This window comes from Euleptes europaea, chromosome 4 (assembly GCF_029931775.1).
Source record: "Euleptes europaea isolate rEulEur1 chromosome 4, rEulEur1.hap1, whole genome shotgun sequence".
Lineage (NCBI taxonomy): Eukaryota > Metazoa > Chordata > Lepidosauria > Squamata > Sphaerodactylidae > Euleptes > Euleptes europaea.
This window is the reverse complement of record NC_079315.1, coordinates 16570913-16591016: the sequence shown is the minus strand read 5'-3', so window position 1 is coordinate 16591016 and position 20104 is coordinate 16570913. Positions and strand designations below refer to the sequence as shown.

At 46.6% G+C, this 20104-nt stretch overlaps 1 protein-coding gene across 1 annotated transcript in view; it reads right to left on the bottom strand.

Moving 5' to 3' along the window:
- LOC130476926 (stimulated by retinoic acid gene 6 protein-like) overlaps window positions 1–20104 on the bottom strand; it is a 55016-nt gene that overhangs the window by 11646 nt on the left and 23266 nt on the right. The window contains exons 4-12 of the mRNA XM_056848938.1: window positions 19044–19174; window positions 17366–17486; window positions 9777–9828; window positions 6834–6962; window positions 4795–4865; window positions 4049–4160; window positions 3185–3338; window positions 934–1009; window positions 283–364 (exon numbers count right to left, since the gene is read on the bottom strand). Coding sequence (XP_056704916.1) covers window positions 283–364; window positions 934–1009; window positions 3185–3338; window positions 4049–4160; window positions 4795–4865; window positions 6834–6962; window positions 9777–9828; window positions 17366–17486; window positions 19044–19174 — 928 coding nt within the window. The remainder of the gene's footprint in view (window positions 1–282; window positions 365–933; window positions 1010–3184; window positions 3339–4048; window positions 4161–4794; window positions 4866–6833; window positions 6963–9776; window positions 9829–17365; window positions 17487–19043; window positions 19175–20104) is intronic.

Genomic DNA, 20104 nt, shown 5'->3' with positions numbered 1-20104 from the left:
TTTAGATAACTGCTAAATCCTCAATGCAGATTATCCTGGGAACCATAACATGTATGACGAACTCCATACAAACTATCTGCCCTACTTTTCGACACTGACTGCCCAGCAAGGCTTGCAAACATCAGCATACACAAGGGACATGCTGAAACAGGGGGAGTGCCCCCACAGTCCAAAGGCAGGGATCCTGACACGCTTCACGTGACTGGTAGCTGACTCAAACAGAATCCAAGTTTGCAAAGCCAGCAGCGGGGAATCTTGCAAGGATAAAAAGCAACAACTCACCACGCTTAGAGAATGTGAAACTTTAGAAAGGTCTGTTAAAAGGAACAGCTTCTTGCCAACTCGCAACCGCTTCATGTGTTTTCTAGAACATAAGAACATAAGAAAGGCCATGCTGGAGAAGTCCAAGGTCCATCTAGTCCAGCAGTCTGTTCTCACAGTGGCCAACCAGGTGCCTCTAGGAAACCCACAAGCAAGACGACTGCAGCAGCACCATCCTGCCTGCGTACCACAGCACCTAAGATAATAGGCATGCTCCTCTGATCCTGGAGAGAATAGGAATGCATCATGACTAGTATCCATTTTTACTAGCAGCCATGAATACCCCCTCCTCCATGAACATGTCCACTCCCCTCTTAAAGCCTTCCAAGTTGGCAGCCATCACATCCTGGGGCAGGGAGTTCCACAAGTTAACAATGTGTTGTGTGAAGACACAGAAAAATGCAAGTTTTTTTTTTTAAGGGACTGGTGCATATCAAGCCCCTCACTCCCTTTAAGGATGCCTTCATGCTTCCCGCACATCACCCACTGGCCACTCCTAAGCTCATTGGAGTAACTCTGCCCAACACTCACTATTAATGAACTAATTACATTTAGGCAGTTGGACAGCATTACCAAAGCATTAAGCCCCTGTAGCCCAAAATATATCCATACCTGTAGCAGGCTAAGATGTGGAGCACATAGATAATATATGTCAGAGTCGAAAGAACGATGGAGGTTAGCCAGACACCTGTGAAGCAAGCAACCATCATCTTTATTCAAGACATTTTCCTGTAGCCCCAGCATTGATCAAGCATGGCCTTTCTTATGTTCCACTGCATAGCTACCCCTATCCTTCCTTGGGGGTCTCCCAGCCAAGTACTGACTGTGGCTGACCTTGCTTAGCTCCCAATGGAGGCCTCTCCAAAAGCAGCAGCCTTCTGTGAGTGGGAGCGGCTCCAAACCCAGAAGGGCATGACGGCTTACCTAGAACAGGTGTGAGACACCTCATGCCCACTTGCTACCATCAGGACCCAGCAACTACTCTTTGCAATCCGTGCGCCATAGACTTTGTCCACGAAACTGCATTGGTCTTGGGCCCCTCCGATCAGGCTCGTAAGCAGAGCCTGGTCCATGGAGGTTTTCCAAGGAAAGCAACATGTGGGGGAAATGGAATACTCCTCTTCCTCCTCCCATTTGCTTCATAAGAATATAAGAAAAGCCATGCTGGATCAGACCAAGGCCCATCAAGTCCAGCAGTCTATTCACACAGTGGCCAACCAGGTTCCTCTAGGAAGCCCACAAACAAGACAACTGCAGCAGCATTGTCCTGCCTGTGTTCCATAGCATCTAATAGAATAGGCATGCTCCTCTGGTACTAGAGATGAGAGGTATGCATCATGACTAGTATCAATTTTTACTAGTAGCCATGAATACCCCTCTCCTCCATGAACATGTCCGTTCCCCTCTTAAAGCCTTCCAAGTTGGCAGCCATCACCACATCCTGGTGCTTCCATTAGCCACACCTTCCTTTGAGCCAGTCAAACAACGAAGACTAAAGGGGACATGTCTGAGAGACAATGAGAACTTGTATTCTTATCTGTGTGGAAGAGGAAGGTCAACGTGAGCTCTTGTGTGAGGGGATATCATTATTTATTCAAGTAGTTCCCTCCCACTTTTCTCTCCACTAGGCACTCACAGCTGCTGACAAAGAAACACAAAATTATACTTTAGGCCAGGGGTGGGGAACATCAGGCCCAGGGGCCGTTTAAGGCCCGCGAAATCATTTGGTCTGGCCCTTTGTGGGTCCTGGCAGATCTCTAGCTCAGAAGGATCTAAGACTGGTGATCCGCCCCCTCCCGCGAACAGGAATAGCCTCTATTCAAGGCAGATGTGAGTTTGTTTTGCCGAGAAAAGGAACCTTTTCCCCCCCTTGTAGAAGAGTCGTTAGCGATGGAGCTGCTAGGACCGCCCAAGAAACTGTGTTAACCCTTTCCCACCCGAGTCATGGAGAAACGTATTCCCTCTGTACTACAAGAGGGCAGGGGGAGGAAGTGGCGACAATGGAGAGGTTAAAGGGGGCAGGGGCAGAATGCGCGCGGGGGGGGGGTTCTTAGCCAGTGTGGCCTCATTTCATCCCTGCAGGCGGAGGTAGCAGGAGCTGGCTGTAGAATCCGGCCCCGACCATGTGGAGCAGGAGCAACTCCGGCGTGCGGCTGGATGGCTACGCACGACTGGTGCAACAGACCAGCCTGTGCCACCAGGTGGGCGAGTGCGCCACTGGTTGGATGCCTGCCTGCTTGCCCGTGCGGGGGTAGGGTCATCTGGGGCAGCTGCCTGCTTGGGGCTTGGTCAGCTAATTTTTAAGTTGATAATTTTGTATGGCCCACGAACAATGTTATAAAAATCCAAATGGCCCTTGGCGGAAAAAAGGTTCCCCACCCCTGGTTTAGGCCAACAAAGAAACAAAAATAAGCAATAAATTGTGTCTTAGGGACACTGTAATTGAACGATAGTCAGAATCTGGCCCAAACAAGACCTCATGTACCTCAGCAATGTAACATTATCAGGAACTGTCCCCAGTCCAGACATGCTCCAGTTCCATAGCACTGACTTTCCATCTGCACAAAAACAGTGAGTTCTCAAATCCACAGGCCTCCCCAGTATTTCCGTTATATGGGAATCATTACCTAAGGCAGGCAAGGCAAAATGCTTCCCTGGGGAACACACTGCTAAACATGTCTCACCTTTCCAAACTTCAGCTGACTTAATTACAAGCATCTTTAACTAGAGGCAGAAGCTCCCTCTGATGGTCATAGAAAACCAGAAAACCACACCATTCTTGTCACCAAGGAACCATCAACAACTCACATAAAAATGTTTTTTTAAGTTAGATTCAGAATCACAGAAGCCATCACATCTGTACCTTGGGCAACCATAAAAAATTCTCGCGCTCCACTGATCATCCAGCTCAGTTCTTGCGATTCGTTGAACCTGGCAACAAGCTCCAACAAATCTGCCCCATAGGCTGTGACCGCAAGTGAGACAAACCTATAAAGGATTATCTCAGCCATAATAAACTGGAAAGCAAACAGAAAAGAAGAGCAAAGTTGGGTTTGAATATCTCAAAAGAAGAATCACACAGAGAGATTTCTGAGCAGCCGGTTGTTAGGGAGGAAGACTTCATGAGCTAAAGATACAGTGAAGTCTTTACCTTGATAGACCTATGGTCAGACTCAATTATAAGGAGTCTTCATAAGTTCGCATGACCTATCTTAGTTACAAGGTTATTGTAAGATTACTGATAATATTCGTGAAGAATTTTTGAACACTTTAAACTGGTTTATAAATGGTGATACTATGGGAATATGGCAACGATGCACACACTGTGCAATGCAAACCCTTGAACCTGGCCGCTAGAAGACTTCCAGACCAGAGCCCAACAGACTGCCTCTAGGCCAGCCCTGTTCTCAGCCCAGACAAGGCAGTGATTAATGAGACTCCTCTGGATTCCATAGCTGGCACATCAGTCCCTATCAGAGAAGTAGCAGTAGAGTTGCCGAGTTGCCCTCTTCACTACCGGAAGGGTTTGGAGAAGGGAGGGACTTCAATGCCATAGAGTCCAATTGCCAAAGCAGCCATTTTCTCCAGGGGAACTGATCTCTATTGGCTGGAGATCAGATGTAATAGCACGAGATCTCCAGCTAGTACCTTGGGGTTGGCAACCCAAAGGAGCAGCCATTTCCCAGCTTTCGGGGGGAAGAACGTTCCACGCAGGTCCTTCACATACCATGTAAAGGCAGATGAGGACAACCACCGCTGTGCTGATCATTCGGCTTGGGAATTTAAAGTAGGGATCCCATTCATACAACCTCTGCCGAATCCAGGATTTCTGAGGCAGCCTGTGTATAGGCATAAACATAAGAGCAACAAGTTTGGTGATGATAAAAGGAAGCTCTTCCCACCTCTTCATGAGTCCTGAATTGCCTATGGGAAAGCATTTTAACTGGCTCCTGAGTGTAGCTTTGCCTTTTAGAACTCTGCTTCAGCACTTAATATTGCAGGCAAGTGGACCGGCCTATCAAGAAGAAGGAGGAGGAGGAGAAGGAGGAGGAGAAGGAGAAGAGTTGGTTTTTATATGCTGACTTTCTCTACCACTTAAGGAAGAATCAAACCGGCTTACAATCCCCTGCCCCTTCCCACAACAGGCACCTTGTGAGGTGGGTGGGGCCGAGAGAGCTCTAAGAGAGCTGTGACTAGCCCAAGGTAACCCAGCTGGCGTCGTGCAGAGGAGTGGGGAAACCAACCTGGTTCTCCAGATTAGAGTCCACCGCTCCTAACCACCGCTCTTAATCACCACATCATGCTGGCACCAGCAACTATCACACCCTCACTTTACGGTGAATTACTTGGATCTCTTCTCCCTGTTCTAGGGAGAGTTTGGTCAGTTGGAGAGATGATATGAAAACATTCCGCACTGTGCTTTTCCCCCCCAGCTTAAAAGGCAAATGCCCCGAAGATCAGAATGACCCTTACTGCAGTGGCGGCTTCTTCATCAGGCGCTGGACATGCTGAATTTGATGCAACTCCAGGAAAGTCGTCTCCTCCTATTGGGGGGGGATAGAAGGAACAGTTGTCCCAGGAATCACACAATGCCTTACAAGACTTTATGGCGGCACCTACATCACTGTCATTTAAGAAATCAGAAGCAACGCTTTTATTTATTTCATTTCTTTAAAAAAATAAAATAAACCAAGTGCATCACAAATTCACAGGACAAATGCAGATAGGACAAATGCAGATGGTGTAACAGCTCATGCTGGTCCATAAACCACTGGGAGCTTGGCTGGTCCCCTGCACTTGAGCATGGTACAGAGCTGGGACAATCTGCACCTTCACGTGGGTGCACTTTGGTCCGAACCAGGAACCCCAAGCAGACACCAGGGGGATAAGTCCACAAAAAAAAAAGGGATGGCCAGAGTCGTTCTTGCAAAGAGATGGAAACAATAATCTCTTCCAGAGATAGAAGACTGGAAAGATAAACTGATGGAATATGCAATCATGGCTAAAATGACCTACCTGATGAACGCAACAGAAGGGGTGTCTTACAATCAGCATAATGAAAAGCAGAAACTTTTTTACAGTTATGTCGAGGTTAATTGAAACAGCATTAAAAGCTTAACGTTATATAATCACTAGCTAGCTTTTTGAAGTAGAGTAGAAATTGCCTTGTGGGTTTTAGATCAAATCAAGCCTGAACTGACCCTAGAAGCTAAAATGACTAAACTGAGGCTGTTGTACTTTGGACATATTATGAGAAGACAAGAGTCACTGGAAAAGACAGTCATGCTAGGAAAAGTTGAAGGCAGCAGGAAAAGAGGAAGACCCAGCAAGAGATGGATTGACTCTATAAAGGAAGCCACAGCCCTCAGTTTGCAAGATCTGAGCAAGGCTGCTAAGGATAGGATGTTTTGGAGGACACTGATTCATAGGGTCGCCATAAGTTGGAAACGACTTGACGGCACAACACACACACACACAGAGAAAATTGCCTGAATAGTTATAAGAAATGTAAGATGTTTATTCTTAGAATGTACCTATATTTGCATCCGGACAATAGTAACCCGAAAGATATAATAATTTTAACGTAGCCTGCTCGGTTAATTTTTACATGAGAAAGTGTGCATGTTTTCTTGTTGTTGTTTTTAATACCTGTTTTCCCCTTCCCCTTTTTACCTTCTGTACCCTTAATAAAATCTAGATAGATAGATAGATAGATAGATAGATAGATAGATAGATAGATAGATAGATAGATAGATAGACAGATCTCTATCTATTTATTTATTTTAAAGGGACAGGGAACTTAATAAGGAACGGCCAGGGATGTCATACCTTGAAAGTGTGGGCTCTTTACATAGAAATTTGGGGGCTCTGGGTACTTTGGGGAAAATAGATATCAAAGTCCAAGGCAGAGACAAAAGTAATCAAGGTTCCTAGGTCCCTATTCCAGAAATATTTAAAAGTTAATGCTAGAATCAGGATGTGGGTTTTTTAAGGAATTCCTGTTTCCCAGAGGCTTCTTCAGAAATGCTACATAACTTTGTGGACTGCAATTTTGTCACTTCCTAAACAGCCATGAACTCGTACGTTCATATAAACTCGCATGTTTGCATTCTACTGTTCATTCTTTTGTCATATTAATGTTAGTGGTTGGATATACAATTTTGTTTTGTGTAATTTGTGGCTATTGTTGCACCAAAAGTAAGCAAGTGAGGAGGTGTGCTTATTCCAGTTACCCCTGCCCACAACCTCTGATTTCAGGGGATTGTTTAGGATTATACTTTGAGGGCTGTTAAATCCTCAGACTCTCTCACTGTCTTTTGGGGGACATTTGGTTTGAGGAGCACCTTCTGTCACAGGGATTTCATACCCACTGGGGTCCATCTCTGAAATGGAAAACATCTGCATGTACAGTAAAGGTAGAGAATATGGAAATCTAAGGAAAGGAATCTCAACAAAATAAGAATAATAAGGAAAAAAATAATGGGAAAACACTATTTCTTCAAAATACTCACCTGTTGAACAGCCTTCCCACCATAGGCGTTTAACGATTTCACCAAGATGTGAAGAAATCGGCCTAGCAGGAAAAACTGGCACAGCAGCAAAGGCCAGTACATAACTACGGCTGCATACGGCAGAAAAAACTGTACACAAAAAGCAGATTGACAGAGTTACCTCTATCCTTTCTTACAAATTGCAAAGTCTCCTTAATTTATAAACAGGAAGAACAGCTGCTCATCTTCCCAAAAATCAAATATCCTTTGTTTTAAGGATTTTTTTTAAAAAAATTCCAAACAGATATTACAAAACATACAAACATATAAACATGCACATCAAATTCTTACATTATAATGGAACTCAATCAATCAATCTTTATTAAAAAACAGTTATAGACCAGCACAGTACGATTTGCCATTACAACCCTTAGTATTACGCTCTACCCACAGGTTAATACAAATAGTAAAAAAGTTGTTTGGACTCTTTGCAAACTATATAAACTACCCATTAAAATTACTGACACGCCGGTGTTCTCAGCAGCGTCTGGCATATTCTACAGGCAGCTGCACAAAACTTAGCCGTTCCTACTGTATCCTGTGGATTTTCATCTATAAGCAACATTTTAGTTTGCTCCTGACCTGAATGGCTAGAATGCCGACTAAGCCAGGGGGAGATAAACTGAGAACAAACCTCTTGGTATAATGGACAGTGTAGTAGGATGTGCTCTGTTGTTTCAATTTCCTTTAAAGCACAGGGACACATCCTATCCTCCAGAGGAACCTTTCTGTATCTCCCATCCACAACCGCCGAGGGAAAAGCTTGGCATCTGGCAAGGGTGAATACTTTCCTATATCTAAAGACCTCTAATAGGGAAAGGTAGGCGGAAGGAGAGGCTTCATATAGAACATAAGAACATGCGAAAGGCCCTACTGGATCAGACCAAGGCCCATCGAGTCCAGCAGTCTGTTCACACAGTGGCCAATCAGGTGCCTCTAGGAAGCCACAAGACGACTGCAGCAGCACCATCCTGCCTGTGTTCCACCGCACCTAATAGAGTAGGCATGCTCCTCTGATACTAGAGAGAATAGGTATGCAGCATGACTATAACTGACTCTATAACTTCCCTTCTATTGTACCTTCTTTGAATATTATAATTGCAAATTCAACGGTGTATTTTTTACTTACTTAAATGTGAACGTCCTGTTATTTTTATCATTTAACAACTATATACTCAAGAAATACTTCCCTTTCCATTAAAACAAACAAGCCCTCCCTTCAGGAAAGCTTATGTAAGCTTTCACTGCAACATCTGGTGACCTTCCTACAGCTCTCTCGGGCCCTGTCCCATGGTTCTGACAACAAGCCTGTAATGACTGCATTTCTGACTCTTGAACCGTTCATTCCAGCTACCTGTTTTTATTCATTTATATACTTCACTTATACTCCACCTTTTCCCACCATAGGGACCCAAGGCGGCTTACATAATTCTCCTCTCCTCCATTCTATCCTCACAACAACCCTGGAAGGTAGGTTTAGGCTGAGAGAGGGTGAGTGCCTCAAGGTCATCCAGCAAGCTTCCATGGCAGAGTGGGGATTCGAACTTCGTTCTCCCAGATCCTAGTCGGACGCTCAAACCACTACACTACGCTGGCTCTTTATCTAAAGGTATCTCAATCCATACACACAGGGCAGCAGTTCTTCTACAGGCCTTCACCTTGAACAGGGCAGGCACATGCCTGGAAGCAGTGCGTATAGGGAAAATAAAACAACCTGAACTGGGGAGCATTAGTTTGCTGCTTCATCTATTCTGATCCCAGCCTTCTCATATAAGTCTTGGATCAGTCTGGGTCTTCTGTAAGGCAAAGCCTCTCATTCAAGCATAGGAGGTTTCACCCTATGGACACCCCAAACGGATATAATTAGGGATCAGAACAAGATCCTCTCTATTCTATCTAGTATCAGAGGAGCATGCTTATTAGATGAGGTGCTGTGGTACACAGGCAGGATGGTGCTGCTGCAGTCATCTTGTTTGTGGGCTTCCTAAAGGGACCTGGTTGGCCACTGTGTGAACAGACTGCTAGACTTGATGGACTTTGGTCTGATCCAGCATGGCATTTCTTACATTCTTATACCTATTCTCTCTAGTATCAGAGGAGTATGCCTATTTTATTAGGTGCTTTGGAACACAGACAGGACAATGCTGCTGCAGTCATTTTGTTTGTGGGCTTCCTAGAGGCACCTGGTTGGCCACTGTGGGAACAGACTGCTAGACTTGATGGGCCTTGGTCTGATCCAGCATGGCTTTTCTTATGTTCTTATGTCTTGTTTGGGGGCTTCCTAGAGGCCCCTGGTTTGCCACTGTGTAAACAGACTGTTGGACTTGATGGCCTTGGTCTGATCCAGCAAGGCTTTCTTTATGTTCTTATTCGTGCACAGCTCTCTTGCCGTAGCCAGCATGGAGGAGTTTCAGTGAAGGGCCTAGCCTTTATTTCCCCCAAATCTTGATACTGATAGCCTGCCTTCCCAGTCCATAAATACAAAAGACAATGATAAAAAACCAGTCTTCATAAGAGGTCCTAGTTAACATCAGCAGTCCTACAACTCTGAGTATGTCGATAGCATGAGGAGAAATTAGGTACCATATACCTAACAAAACAGGCACGATAGGAGGGCCTACTTCTACTACTGATCAGCCAAATCTTCAGCTTCATGAAGCTGAAATATTTGGATTTCATCTCCTGTTAAATAACAGCACTTGGGATTCACTAGTATACCATCAGCTTAGGCAGCTCAATCACAGACAAAGCAATAGTCATTGTTATTCTTTAAATATGTTAGTTAGCACATTCATTATTTCTCCATCTAGACCTTGAGCAGATATAGTCCTCTTCAGCTTTTCCTATGTGCTTTCAGACCATGCAATATTCATTAGGAAACAATAGTCATAATTACATACATACATAAAAGTCTCCATGGGGACACTGCACGAGATCTATAAGCATCACTATTAACCTGCAAAAAAAAAAAAAGGAGTTATTGAAAATCCCTGAAGTGGTAGCAGTCACAGAATATGCATTTTGCACTTTTCTCAGGCAAGACTTCCGATGCTGAATCCCCACACCACAGTCCTCCAACTGGATTCACAAGGATATCCTCCTACCCACCCATGCAGACCCCCACCAACATTGTGCAGGTGGGGTGCTCACCAGCTCCAATAAAATTACTAGTTTGGGGGCTAAGAATCTATTTCCCACCTGATACCTCTTGTCAAAGACTCCGTCCCAAGACACTCAATTCTGATTTGCACATTTCACCTCCCCCCAGACCCCTTCACATGGAGGTCAAAACCAACCACACATCAAACCTTTCCAGCAGTGTCTTTGGCAGGCAGAACTCACCCTCTGATATTCCCCACAAGAGAATTCACCCCTTCAACAAAGGTGGTGCTCATCAGAGTAACGAAAGAAGAGTTGGTTTTTATATGCCACTTAAGGGAGATTCAAACCAGCTCACAATCACCTTCCCCTCCCCACAACAGACACCCTGTGAGGTAGATGGGGCTGAGAGACCTCGAACAGAGCTGTAACTTGCCCAAGGTCACCCAGCTGGCTTCATGTGGAGGAGTAGGGAAACAAATCCAGTTCACCAGATCAGCCTCCGCCGCTCATGTGGAAGAGCAGGGAATCAAACCCGGTTCTCCAGATCAGAGTCCACCACTCCAACAGAACTATTCTGTTCTCCTCTGAAGGTGTGGAGTCTTGAGCTGTGGGTTATTTTCCTCCATCTTCAGGGTAGGCAGGACTAAAATTTATTAACTTTGCTAACTTCCTGTCTACCCTTGGCGGGAAAATAGCCTGCAGACCTCAGTTCCGTCCTGCCTCTAGGGGTAGCAGGTCGCAAAGGAGAAAGCTCCATGCTTCTGTACTGTGCTAAGCCAGGTCGTCTCGGGTTACTGCCGGCTACTGGTCTTGAGAGCAGGCTGTTATCTCAGGAATGCAGGAATCCGGGGGAGTCCCGCCAGGAGCTGGGAACCAAAATAAAGTCGGCGTGCAGAGGGGAAGTCAAAAGTCCGGTCCAAGGGTCAGAAGTCCGTTTATCAAAGTCTAGGAGCATCAGCAACAAAAGTCAGAGATCCTTTTGCAACAATTGCTTTCGCAACGTCTGTCTGTTCCAAGCCTGGGTTTAAGCTGTTTCTCTTTGCCTTAGTTCTCCTCCTCAGACAACTCACAGTCTTGGAGCCGTCTCCTTAGTGCCTGTAGACGCACACTTCTCCTTTTACTTTGCAACTCCATTCTTCCTTTTTGCCTGTGCTGTTGTTGAGTGGCTTCAGGTGAGCTGGGTGGGTCCTGCTTCTGTGGAGTTACAGCTGCATCTGGTTGTGCCGAAGGAGGTGATTCTGTGTTTACTTCTACCTGTTGTCCTTCGCCCTGCCCTGCATTCTCAGCTGTCTGAGGTGCAATGCCCGTTATTTCTCCCTGCTCAGGCTCTTCCTCTGATGACGTTTCGCCTGTTGGAGCCTGGGCCATGACATGTACTGAGATTAGGATCTATTCAGTTTGTGTGTCCAGTAAGTTCTTTGTCTCGTGTCCTTGCTCCGTCTCCGTTCCGTCCTCTGTTTTACCTCCCCAGTAGCCAGCCCCGCGTGTTCTGTCCTCTGGGGTGAATTATTTGTTTCCTTTCCCCGGAATCTTCTCCGGAGAATTTTCAAAATGGCGGACGCCATTTTAGAAAGGGAGGACGACCTTCTGTCCGAACAGGACTATCATAGGGGGCTGGTCGCATCCGCCCCGAAGGAACTCGCTTCCCCCAACGACCGCGATTGTGGCTCATTAGGGGGAGAGCAACAACTGGGTTCCCCTCAGAGCGAGAGAAAGGAGGCGGCCACGCCGAAGACAAAAAAGGCGTGAAAAGCCGCGGCGCCGCTTCTCTCCACTAAAAGGTAAAAGAGCACCTCTAAAACCGCAGCGGGGACGAGAGCCGGAAGGAAACCATCTGCCTCCTCGCCAAAAGACCGCGGAACTCCTCAGGCGGCCCCCACGGTACCATCCATGGAGACCGCTTCGTCTTTCCCCCTTTCCGGCGCAAGGCGGGAGGCTGTTAACGCAGGAAGAGGCTGACGGCTGGGTGAACCTGGCCCTCCAGCGTCAGTGGCAGGCTTTTCAAGCCTTTCAAATGAGAATCCCTCCATTCCCCTGGGCAGGTCCTGTTGAGGCCCTCCCCCCACCCTCCTCATCCCATTCTAATGCCCTTGAGGTAGAAGAGGGTTCTCCAGTAGTCCAGGGACCTTCTACTTCTGGCCACTGGCCCACTAAGGCCGCTTTAAAGGGGAAGGTGGGGAAAACCCTGCAGAATGAATCACAGGAGTCACTTGAATTCACCATGGATTCTGATGATGATAAGTAGGAAGGCGAGTTCGAATCAGACGATGAGGCACCCCCTCCCGAAGAGTCTCAGAACCGCCTATTTAGCGGGGAGGATTACCAAGGACTCCTAGCTAAAGCTATTCTGGCCCTTGATCTGAATGAGGAGGAGAGTGAACACCCATTGATGTTCCTACTCCTAAGCTCAAACAAGGGGTGGCTGAGTGTTTTCCCAGAAGACATTCTCATAACCACCTGGTTCCTTTTCCAGAATTTTTCCTTAGAGCAGTGCATGAGGAATGGGACAACCCAGCCTCTAATAGGCAGATGCCCCCTAATGTCAAAAAATTGTACAACTTAGCCCCTCATGCTATGTCTTTGCTCAAAATACCACTGGTGGACTCTCCAGTGGTGGATATACAGGCCCCAGGCCTCGTCCCTGAGGATGGGAAGGGATCACTGAGGGATCAATTAGATCGAAAATGTGAAGCCTTAACCAGAAAAGCCCATGAGGCTTCAGAACTAGCCATTCAGGCTAGCACAACCACGTCAATATTCGCTAGGGCGTCATACTTATGGTTAAAAAAGCTTATCCAGTTGGTGCCACCAGAGAACCATAGAGTAACAGGAGGCCTGGAAAGAGTCCTGAGCGCTACCACCCTAATGGCGGACACTTCACTGGACACAATGTCACTAGTCGCAAGATCCATGGCCTCTGTTACATTAGTAAGAAGGGCTTTATGGCTTAGGGCATGGCCCGCAGATTTTAGAGCAAAAACCACCTTGATGTTTTATCCTATACAGGAGGGCAGGCTTTTCGGTGACAAACTGGACAAAATCCTTATCGAAACCAAGGATAAGAAGCAGGCCCTGCCCAGGCAGATGAAAAAAGAGTCCAGGCCTTCTTCGTACCAGTCCTTTCGGACATCGAGGGCCCCATTCAGATACCGATCAGAGTACAGAAGAGGTTCCTGGAATCCCTCCTCTCTGCCCTTTTGGAGGGGAGAGGGAGGTAGATTCCAACGATCCAGCCAGCAGTCCCGTCCCGATAAAGGGGAAAAGTTTCCCTAAAATAATCCCCAATGACATCTGCACACTAGAGGTGGGAGGAAGGCTTCAGTACTTTCAGGAAAGGTGGGCCTCCTCCTGTCAGGATCAGTGGGTTCAAACAATCATTTCACAGGGATACCTACTGGAATTCTCGTCACAACCAAGGGACAGATTTGTTCAATCCCCCACATCCTTCAAACTGGAAAAACGGACCAGAACACACGCGGCTATTCAGCACCTCCTACAGATCAGGGCCATAGAGACAGTTCCCAAATTAGAAAGACGTCAGGAAACATACTCGATATTCTTCACAGTCCCCAAAAAGAATGGGGACTGGAGGGCCATCCTCAATTTGAAATTTCTAAACAGAAGGATGGCCCACAAACATTTCCGCATGGAAACTGTCAAATCCATCGTGGAATCCCTGCGCCCGAACACATTCATGACAGCGGTGGATTTGACGGAGGCATATCTGCATGTGCCTATCCACCCTTCACACAGGCGTTTTCTTCACTTTGCATATGGCCATTCACACTTCCAGTTCAGGGCCCTCCCCTTTGGATTAAAAACGGCTCCAAGGGTGTTCACAAAAATTCTAGTGTCAGTCATTGCGTCACTCAGACAAGAATGCATCCAGGTACACCCGTACCTGGACAACATTCTGATCTGTGCAAAATCCCAACATCAGTCCAATTTGCACACAGCAAGGGTAATCCAGGTCCTTCAGGAACACGGTTTCCTGATCAACTTCAGCAAAAGCAGTCTCACACCTTCTCAATCCTTGATCCACCTGGGGGTCAAGATAGATTCAGAACACAACTGTCTATCCCTACCCTCAGAACGCATACAAAAGATTATAGGTTTAACAACGAATGTAGCCAAATCACGAACATTCGGACTCATGAAGTTAGCCAGACTGCTAGGGCTCATGATTTCATGCATAGCCATAGTACCCTGGGCCCATTTTCGTTCCAGACCACTTCAGTGGCAGCTCCGGCCCTTTCAAAGGGACATAGCAAAGAAGAGGGACAGGATCGTTACACTTTTCCTCGAGACTAGGAAGAGTCTGCGCTGGTGGTCTCTACAGACAAACCTCTCCAAACCCACCCAATACATTCACCAGGAACCTGTACAAATATTCACGGATGCCAGCCTGGAGGGATGGGGGGCCTCGTTCAACTCACACGCCACACAGGGCCGCTGGTCAGACCAGGAGTCCTCCCTACATATCAATCTTTTGGAATTGAGGGCGGTCAAGCTCGCACTACGGGCATTTGCTCCACTGCTCCGGGGTTTACATATCATTGTGAGAACGGACAATATTTCTACGAAGGCTCACATAAACAAGCAGGGAGGATCCAAATCATCAACCCTCCACCGCGAGTCAAAGCAGATCTTCCTTTGGGCTCAATCCAACCTGAGATCCATTTGGGCAGAGCATATCAAAGGGGTCCTCAATATCCAAGCAGACCAACTAAGCCGCCACTTCATAGACGAAGGGGAATGGTCCTTGGATCAGGAAGTCTTTCGGCAAATTTCCATCAAATTTGGCGATCCCTTAGTAGATTTGTTCGCATCCGCCGAAAACTTCAAGGTGCCAAGATTCTTCTCCAGGTATCATCATCATGCGGCGGAAGGCATAGACGCCCTTCTGAGCCCTTGGCCAACGGGTCTACTGTATGCGTTTCCTCCCCTTCCCATTATTCCAAAAGCCCTCCGAAAGATCCAGACCGAAGGGGCCAACGTCCTCTTAGTAGCCCCTTTCTGGCCGCGACGACCATGGCTTGCGACCCTGTGCCAGATGTCTTGTCGGGAACCTTGGAGAATTCCTTCTCGATGAGGGACTCTCCGTCAGGGTCACCTGGTTCATGCAGACCCCCAATGGTTCTGTTTGACCGTTTGACACTTGAGAGGGGATCTTTGCTAGACAGGGGTTACTCCGACAAGGTAGCGGACACCATTTTAGAGGCCTGTAGACCTGCTACCAAGCGTATTTATAATACCTCTTGGAGAGCCTTTGTGCGCTGGGCAAGAAGGAAAAAGGTTGACCCATTGAAACCGGGAGTGCATCAACTTCTGGAGTTTCTCCAGGAGGGGGTACATATGAAACTTTCTGCATCCACCTTGCGTAGGCAGGTTGCAGCTATCACCACTGTCGTTCCCTTAATTGAAGGGGTTCCTCCTACTAGACACCATCACATCATTGCCATTTTAAAAGGGGTTAAGCAAGGCCAACCTCCAATCAGACATCGCTTTCCATCCTGGAGTCTTACTTTGGTGCTCAAGGCCCTGACAAAGCCGCCATTTGAGCCATTTCGATCGGTCTCCCTCAAATACCTATGAAGGTCCTTTTTCTGGATGCCATCACATCGGCCAGAAGGGTTTCCGAGTTAAGGGCTCTTTCTATACGTAGAGGGCTTTGCGTGTTCCATAGGGACAAGGTGGTCCTTACTCCTGACCCCACCTTTACTCCAAAAGTAAATTCTCCTTTCCACAGATTGCAAGAAATCAATCTGCCATCTTTCTGTCCAAGGCCATCATGTCCCAAGGAGCGAGTCTGACACTCCTTAGATTTATGCAGAGCTCTGCGCATCTTTATTAAGAGGACAGAGGGTATAAGAAGAACAGATTACATGTTCATTGGAATTGCTAACCCCAACAAAGGGGAAAGAATGTCTGCCACAATTAGTAATACCATCAAAGCCTGTATTACTGAGGCTTATAAGGCCTCGGGAGCCCCGGTCCCAAAGGGTATCACCGCTCATTCGCTGCGTAGTGCCGCCACCACAGCGGCTTTCGATAAGCAGGCTCCGTTAGAGGAAATCTGCCGTGCTGCAACCTGGGCATCGACAGCGACCTTCATAAAACACTACCGAATAAATACTTGGTCGTCGGCCCAAGCGGCCTTTGGTCGCAGAGTGTTGCAGCAAGTGGCGGAGGAAGGTTCATAACCCACCCATCAGGGGAGCTCTTGTAGGTCCCACAACTCAAGACGTCGCAGCCTCAGAGGAGAATGGAGCCTTGATTACTTACCGTGAAGGCTCCTTCTCTTCTGAGGCGTAGGCGTCTTGCCCACCCGGATGTGAACTTTTCCTGTCTCTCTTTTGGGGGGCTGCGGTTTACAAATCTCAGTGATTGATCACCTTCCAGGTTGTTCCAACAGGTTGTCCTGGGGTAGTTTCTCTACCAAGGTCAATGTTACAAATCCTTTGGGTTCAAGAATGTTTTGTTCCACTATTGATGTTGTCAATGTTTTATCTTTCGTGTTTTTTTATAAAGCAACTGTTCACTCCTGTCATAATAGCTAAGCAAGACTGTAACTGAGGTCTGCAGGCTATTTCTGCCAAGGGTAGACAGGAAGTTAGCAAAGTTAATAAATTTTAGTCCTGCCTACCCTGAAGATGGAGGAAAATAACCCACAGCTCAAGACGCCTACACCTCAGAAGAGAAGGAGCCTTCACGTTAAGTAATCAAGGCTCCATTTTGTTAAAACTGACATTGAAGACCAAAATAAGCCAGCACATGGTGATTCCTATTCATCTCCAGGAGTAAGGAGAAAACCAAGCAGTAAACAAGGCCTCCAGCGCTGTCTGACCCACAGCTTTGGCAGGGAGTTTATGGTTTTCCTTTCCCTAGATTTAACAGCCATTGGCTACTCATCTACCATTTCACACTTTTAAGAAGGGGGAAATTAAATTAAATTTTTCCTTGATGCTATAAAGAGAAACATTGCCACATCTCTTACACAACTGACCGATCTAATTGACAGTAGATAATGCAGTCTCTGCTTCTCAGAAAGTGTCTTCAGCTGTTTTATCCAGGGAGTGATATATTTATTTTGTGCAGTATTATTTTGTGGACATGCTAAAACAATGTGGGCTAGGGTGTCTACTTGATCCGGACAAAATGGGCAGTTCTGCGTCTGGCTTCCTTGATCTGCAAGGACGTCTGCATGCAGTCCTGCTGGGAAGCGGCAGAAACCCATGCACACTACTGGAAATCCTGAATCATTCTTGCCAGTTCTAGCAGTGACCATCACTAACCAGCTTTCCAGAGGTGCCCTTGGGTTCCCTTGCAATGAAATGCTCCCCACAGTTTCCATGAGTGGCGCTCAGGCCAGTAACTAACACTTTGCTCACCAGCTCAATGTATAAAGAAACCCTAGCGTGGCTCCAGTCTTCTGGTAACGTGTCGAAAGACAGGCAAAGAAAGGATACGAGGAGAGCCCCACTTCGATGGTGATGAGCATAATCCAAAAGACTGTTAAAAAAATGGCAAGGGAGCATGGTTTTATTTTGTTTACCAACAGCTCTGTAAACCATTGTTAGTCCTACCACTGAAACTCCTACCAAAATGAACTCCATCACAGAGAATCCAATCGTACTATGTCAGGATTGTAATGTTTGACTCTCCTACATGCACATCGGTTGTTCACGAGTGCATATCAGCAGGCTGAATCTCACTGTCTGCGCACACAGGAATTCATACACGTGTGGGACTGTCACATGCTACTAACCCATACATGGAACTAACTTCCATGTTGGAATTAGGTATGTAAAGTGCCATCAAGTCATAGCTGACTTAAGGCAAGCCAGTAGGGTTTTCAAAGCAAGAGACTAACAGAGGTGGTTTGCTATTACCTTCCTCTGCATAGCGACCCAGGCATTCCTTGGTGGTCTCTCATCCAGGGCCACCCTGCTCAGCTTCTGAGATCTTACAAGATCAGGCTAGCCCAGGCCATCATATAATAGGGGGTGCACCAATTATTTCTGGTATTTTTCGGATTCGGTTCATAAACCCAAACCCGAAAAATACCCGAACCCCCCAAAAGTGGATCTTTCAGATCCAAGCAACTGGCCTTCTCCAGACTCAAGAAAAGGCGGGTGGCATGGATCTGAAAGAAATCCATGCCGCCCACATTCTCCAGAGTCCAGATAAAGCTAGTGGTGTGGATTTCTTTCAGATCCAGGCCACCCCCCTTCTCTGGAACCCAGCAGGCCAAAGCAGCCTGGAAAATGCTGAGAAGTTCAGTATTATTCGGGATCCGCTTTTCAACTCCCTTTATTGACACCTTTTTTATAACAGTTTTAAAAAAAATACTGATAAGGTATTTTTGGCTTGTTGGGTTTTTTTATTTCAGCGTATCAATATGCACCACCCCTAATTGTGACATTCCAGGTTCTCTACGAACACATATACAGGGACAGCACTTGCAGGAGAGAATTAGTGGGTAGGCGGAGGTGTTTAAGCCTTCCCTGCGTACTTCTTTTCTTCTGTAAATGCCTCCCCGCAAACTGTTTTCAAGATGTTCCCCGCACACAGAGTAAGCCTTGCTCCCAGCTTGTTTCAGACAATTGGACTCCCAGCTTCAAGAATACTTTCCAAAGCAGCTCTCCATAGATACAATATTGCAGAACTCAGATGAGACCAGGATGATAAAATAGATTTGTCAGAGAATACGAGCTCGTTCTGGCTCTCCCCTTCCCCCACTGCTTCTTAAAAGGTAAAGGTCCCCTGTGCAAGCACCGGGTCATTCCTGACCCATGGAGTGACATCACATCCCGACGTTTCCTAGGCAGGCTTTGCTTATGGGGTGGTTTGCCATTGCCTTCCCCAGTCATCTACACTTTACCCCCAGCAGTAAGCTGGGTACTCGTTTTACCGACCTCGGAAGGCTGAGTCAACTTCGAGCCGGTTATCTGAAACCAACTTCCGTCGGGATCGAACTCAGGTCGTGAGCAGAGCTTTTGACTACAGTACTGCAGCTTAACACTCTGCGCCACGGGGCTCCACTGCTTCTTAAGCCATGTTTTTTACCTCTAACCCAGCTGGGCATTGGCGGTTGGGGGAAATCTTGGTCAATCAGGAACACCAATTTGTCAGCAGTTGCTCCAAACGCAAAACCAAATGACCATCGATTGCTGAACATGCCCACAAAATCAAAGGGTCTGAGAAGGGGAGAGAAAAAAGAGGAAATCTTAAGACTCTGGAAAGCAGCAGAGATTCATTGAGGAAGTTTGTTCCCTTTATTCTGGGGCTGTTAGAACATCTCACCGAACCTAACAAGATCAGGACTGTAATAAAACAAATGAAGTGTTAATACCTCAGTGTCTATCTCAATGAGGCATGAAGAAGAAGTCAGAAGCAAACGGAGGTGACTCTTGGAGGTTCATAATGCTAAAGCAGAAGCAGAGGAATCCCCTTCCCCAAAATCTATGATATGCCATTTAAAAGTGCTTTTAAAATGGTGTGAGGGCCCAGTCCTTACCAGGCCCACAATGCAGTAGGCTGAAACACTTCTGTTCTTCCCCACCACACCTTTTCAACTGCCAACATGTCTGCACACACACGCCTCCTCCCCGTGGCCGTTTTGGCACTTCAAAAGGCACACAGGGGGAATGAAAGCACTTCATCCTGCCACAGGGCCGATCAAGATTGGGCCCTCGTGGCATTTTTAAATCACTTCAAAATGGCAGCAGGGGACAGAAGGGCCATCTTTCTTGTGTTGTCTTCCAATTCTGTAATCTGCCTCGAGACTCAATTTACTTCACTTACACTCCATCATTTTCATTCATTTATCACGATCAAAGATCAGCCAACACTAATGTAAAAGCACAAGCTAAACACAGGTGAAAACATGAAAAAACATTACAAATTCAATTTTTTTTTTAAAAAAAAATGCTTTTTCAGCCTTGTCCATAATATGGGACCTATCTGGCAAGGGAAATGTGCAGGAAGGGTTCTGAGCATCAAGAAAGTGCTTCTGTAAATGCTAATTTATTGCAGCACACACACGAAAATGTAGCAAAGGAAAATGCCTCATGTGCACTGAAGTATAGAATCACAGAGTTGGAAGGGACCACCAGGGTCATCTAGTC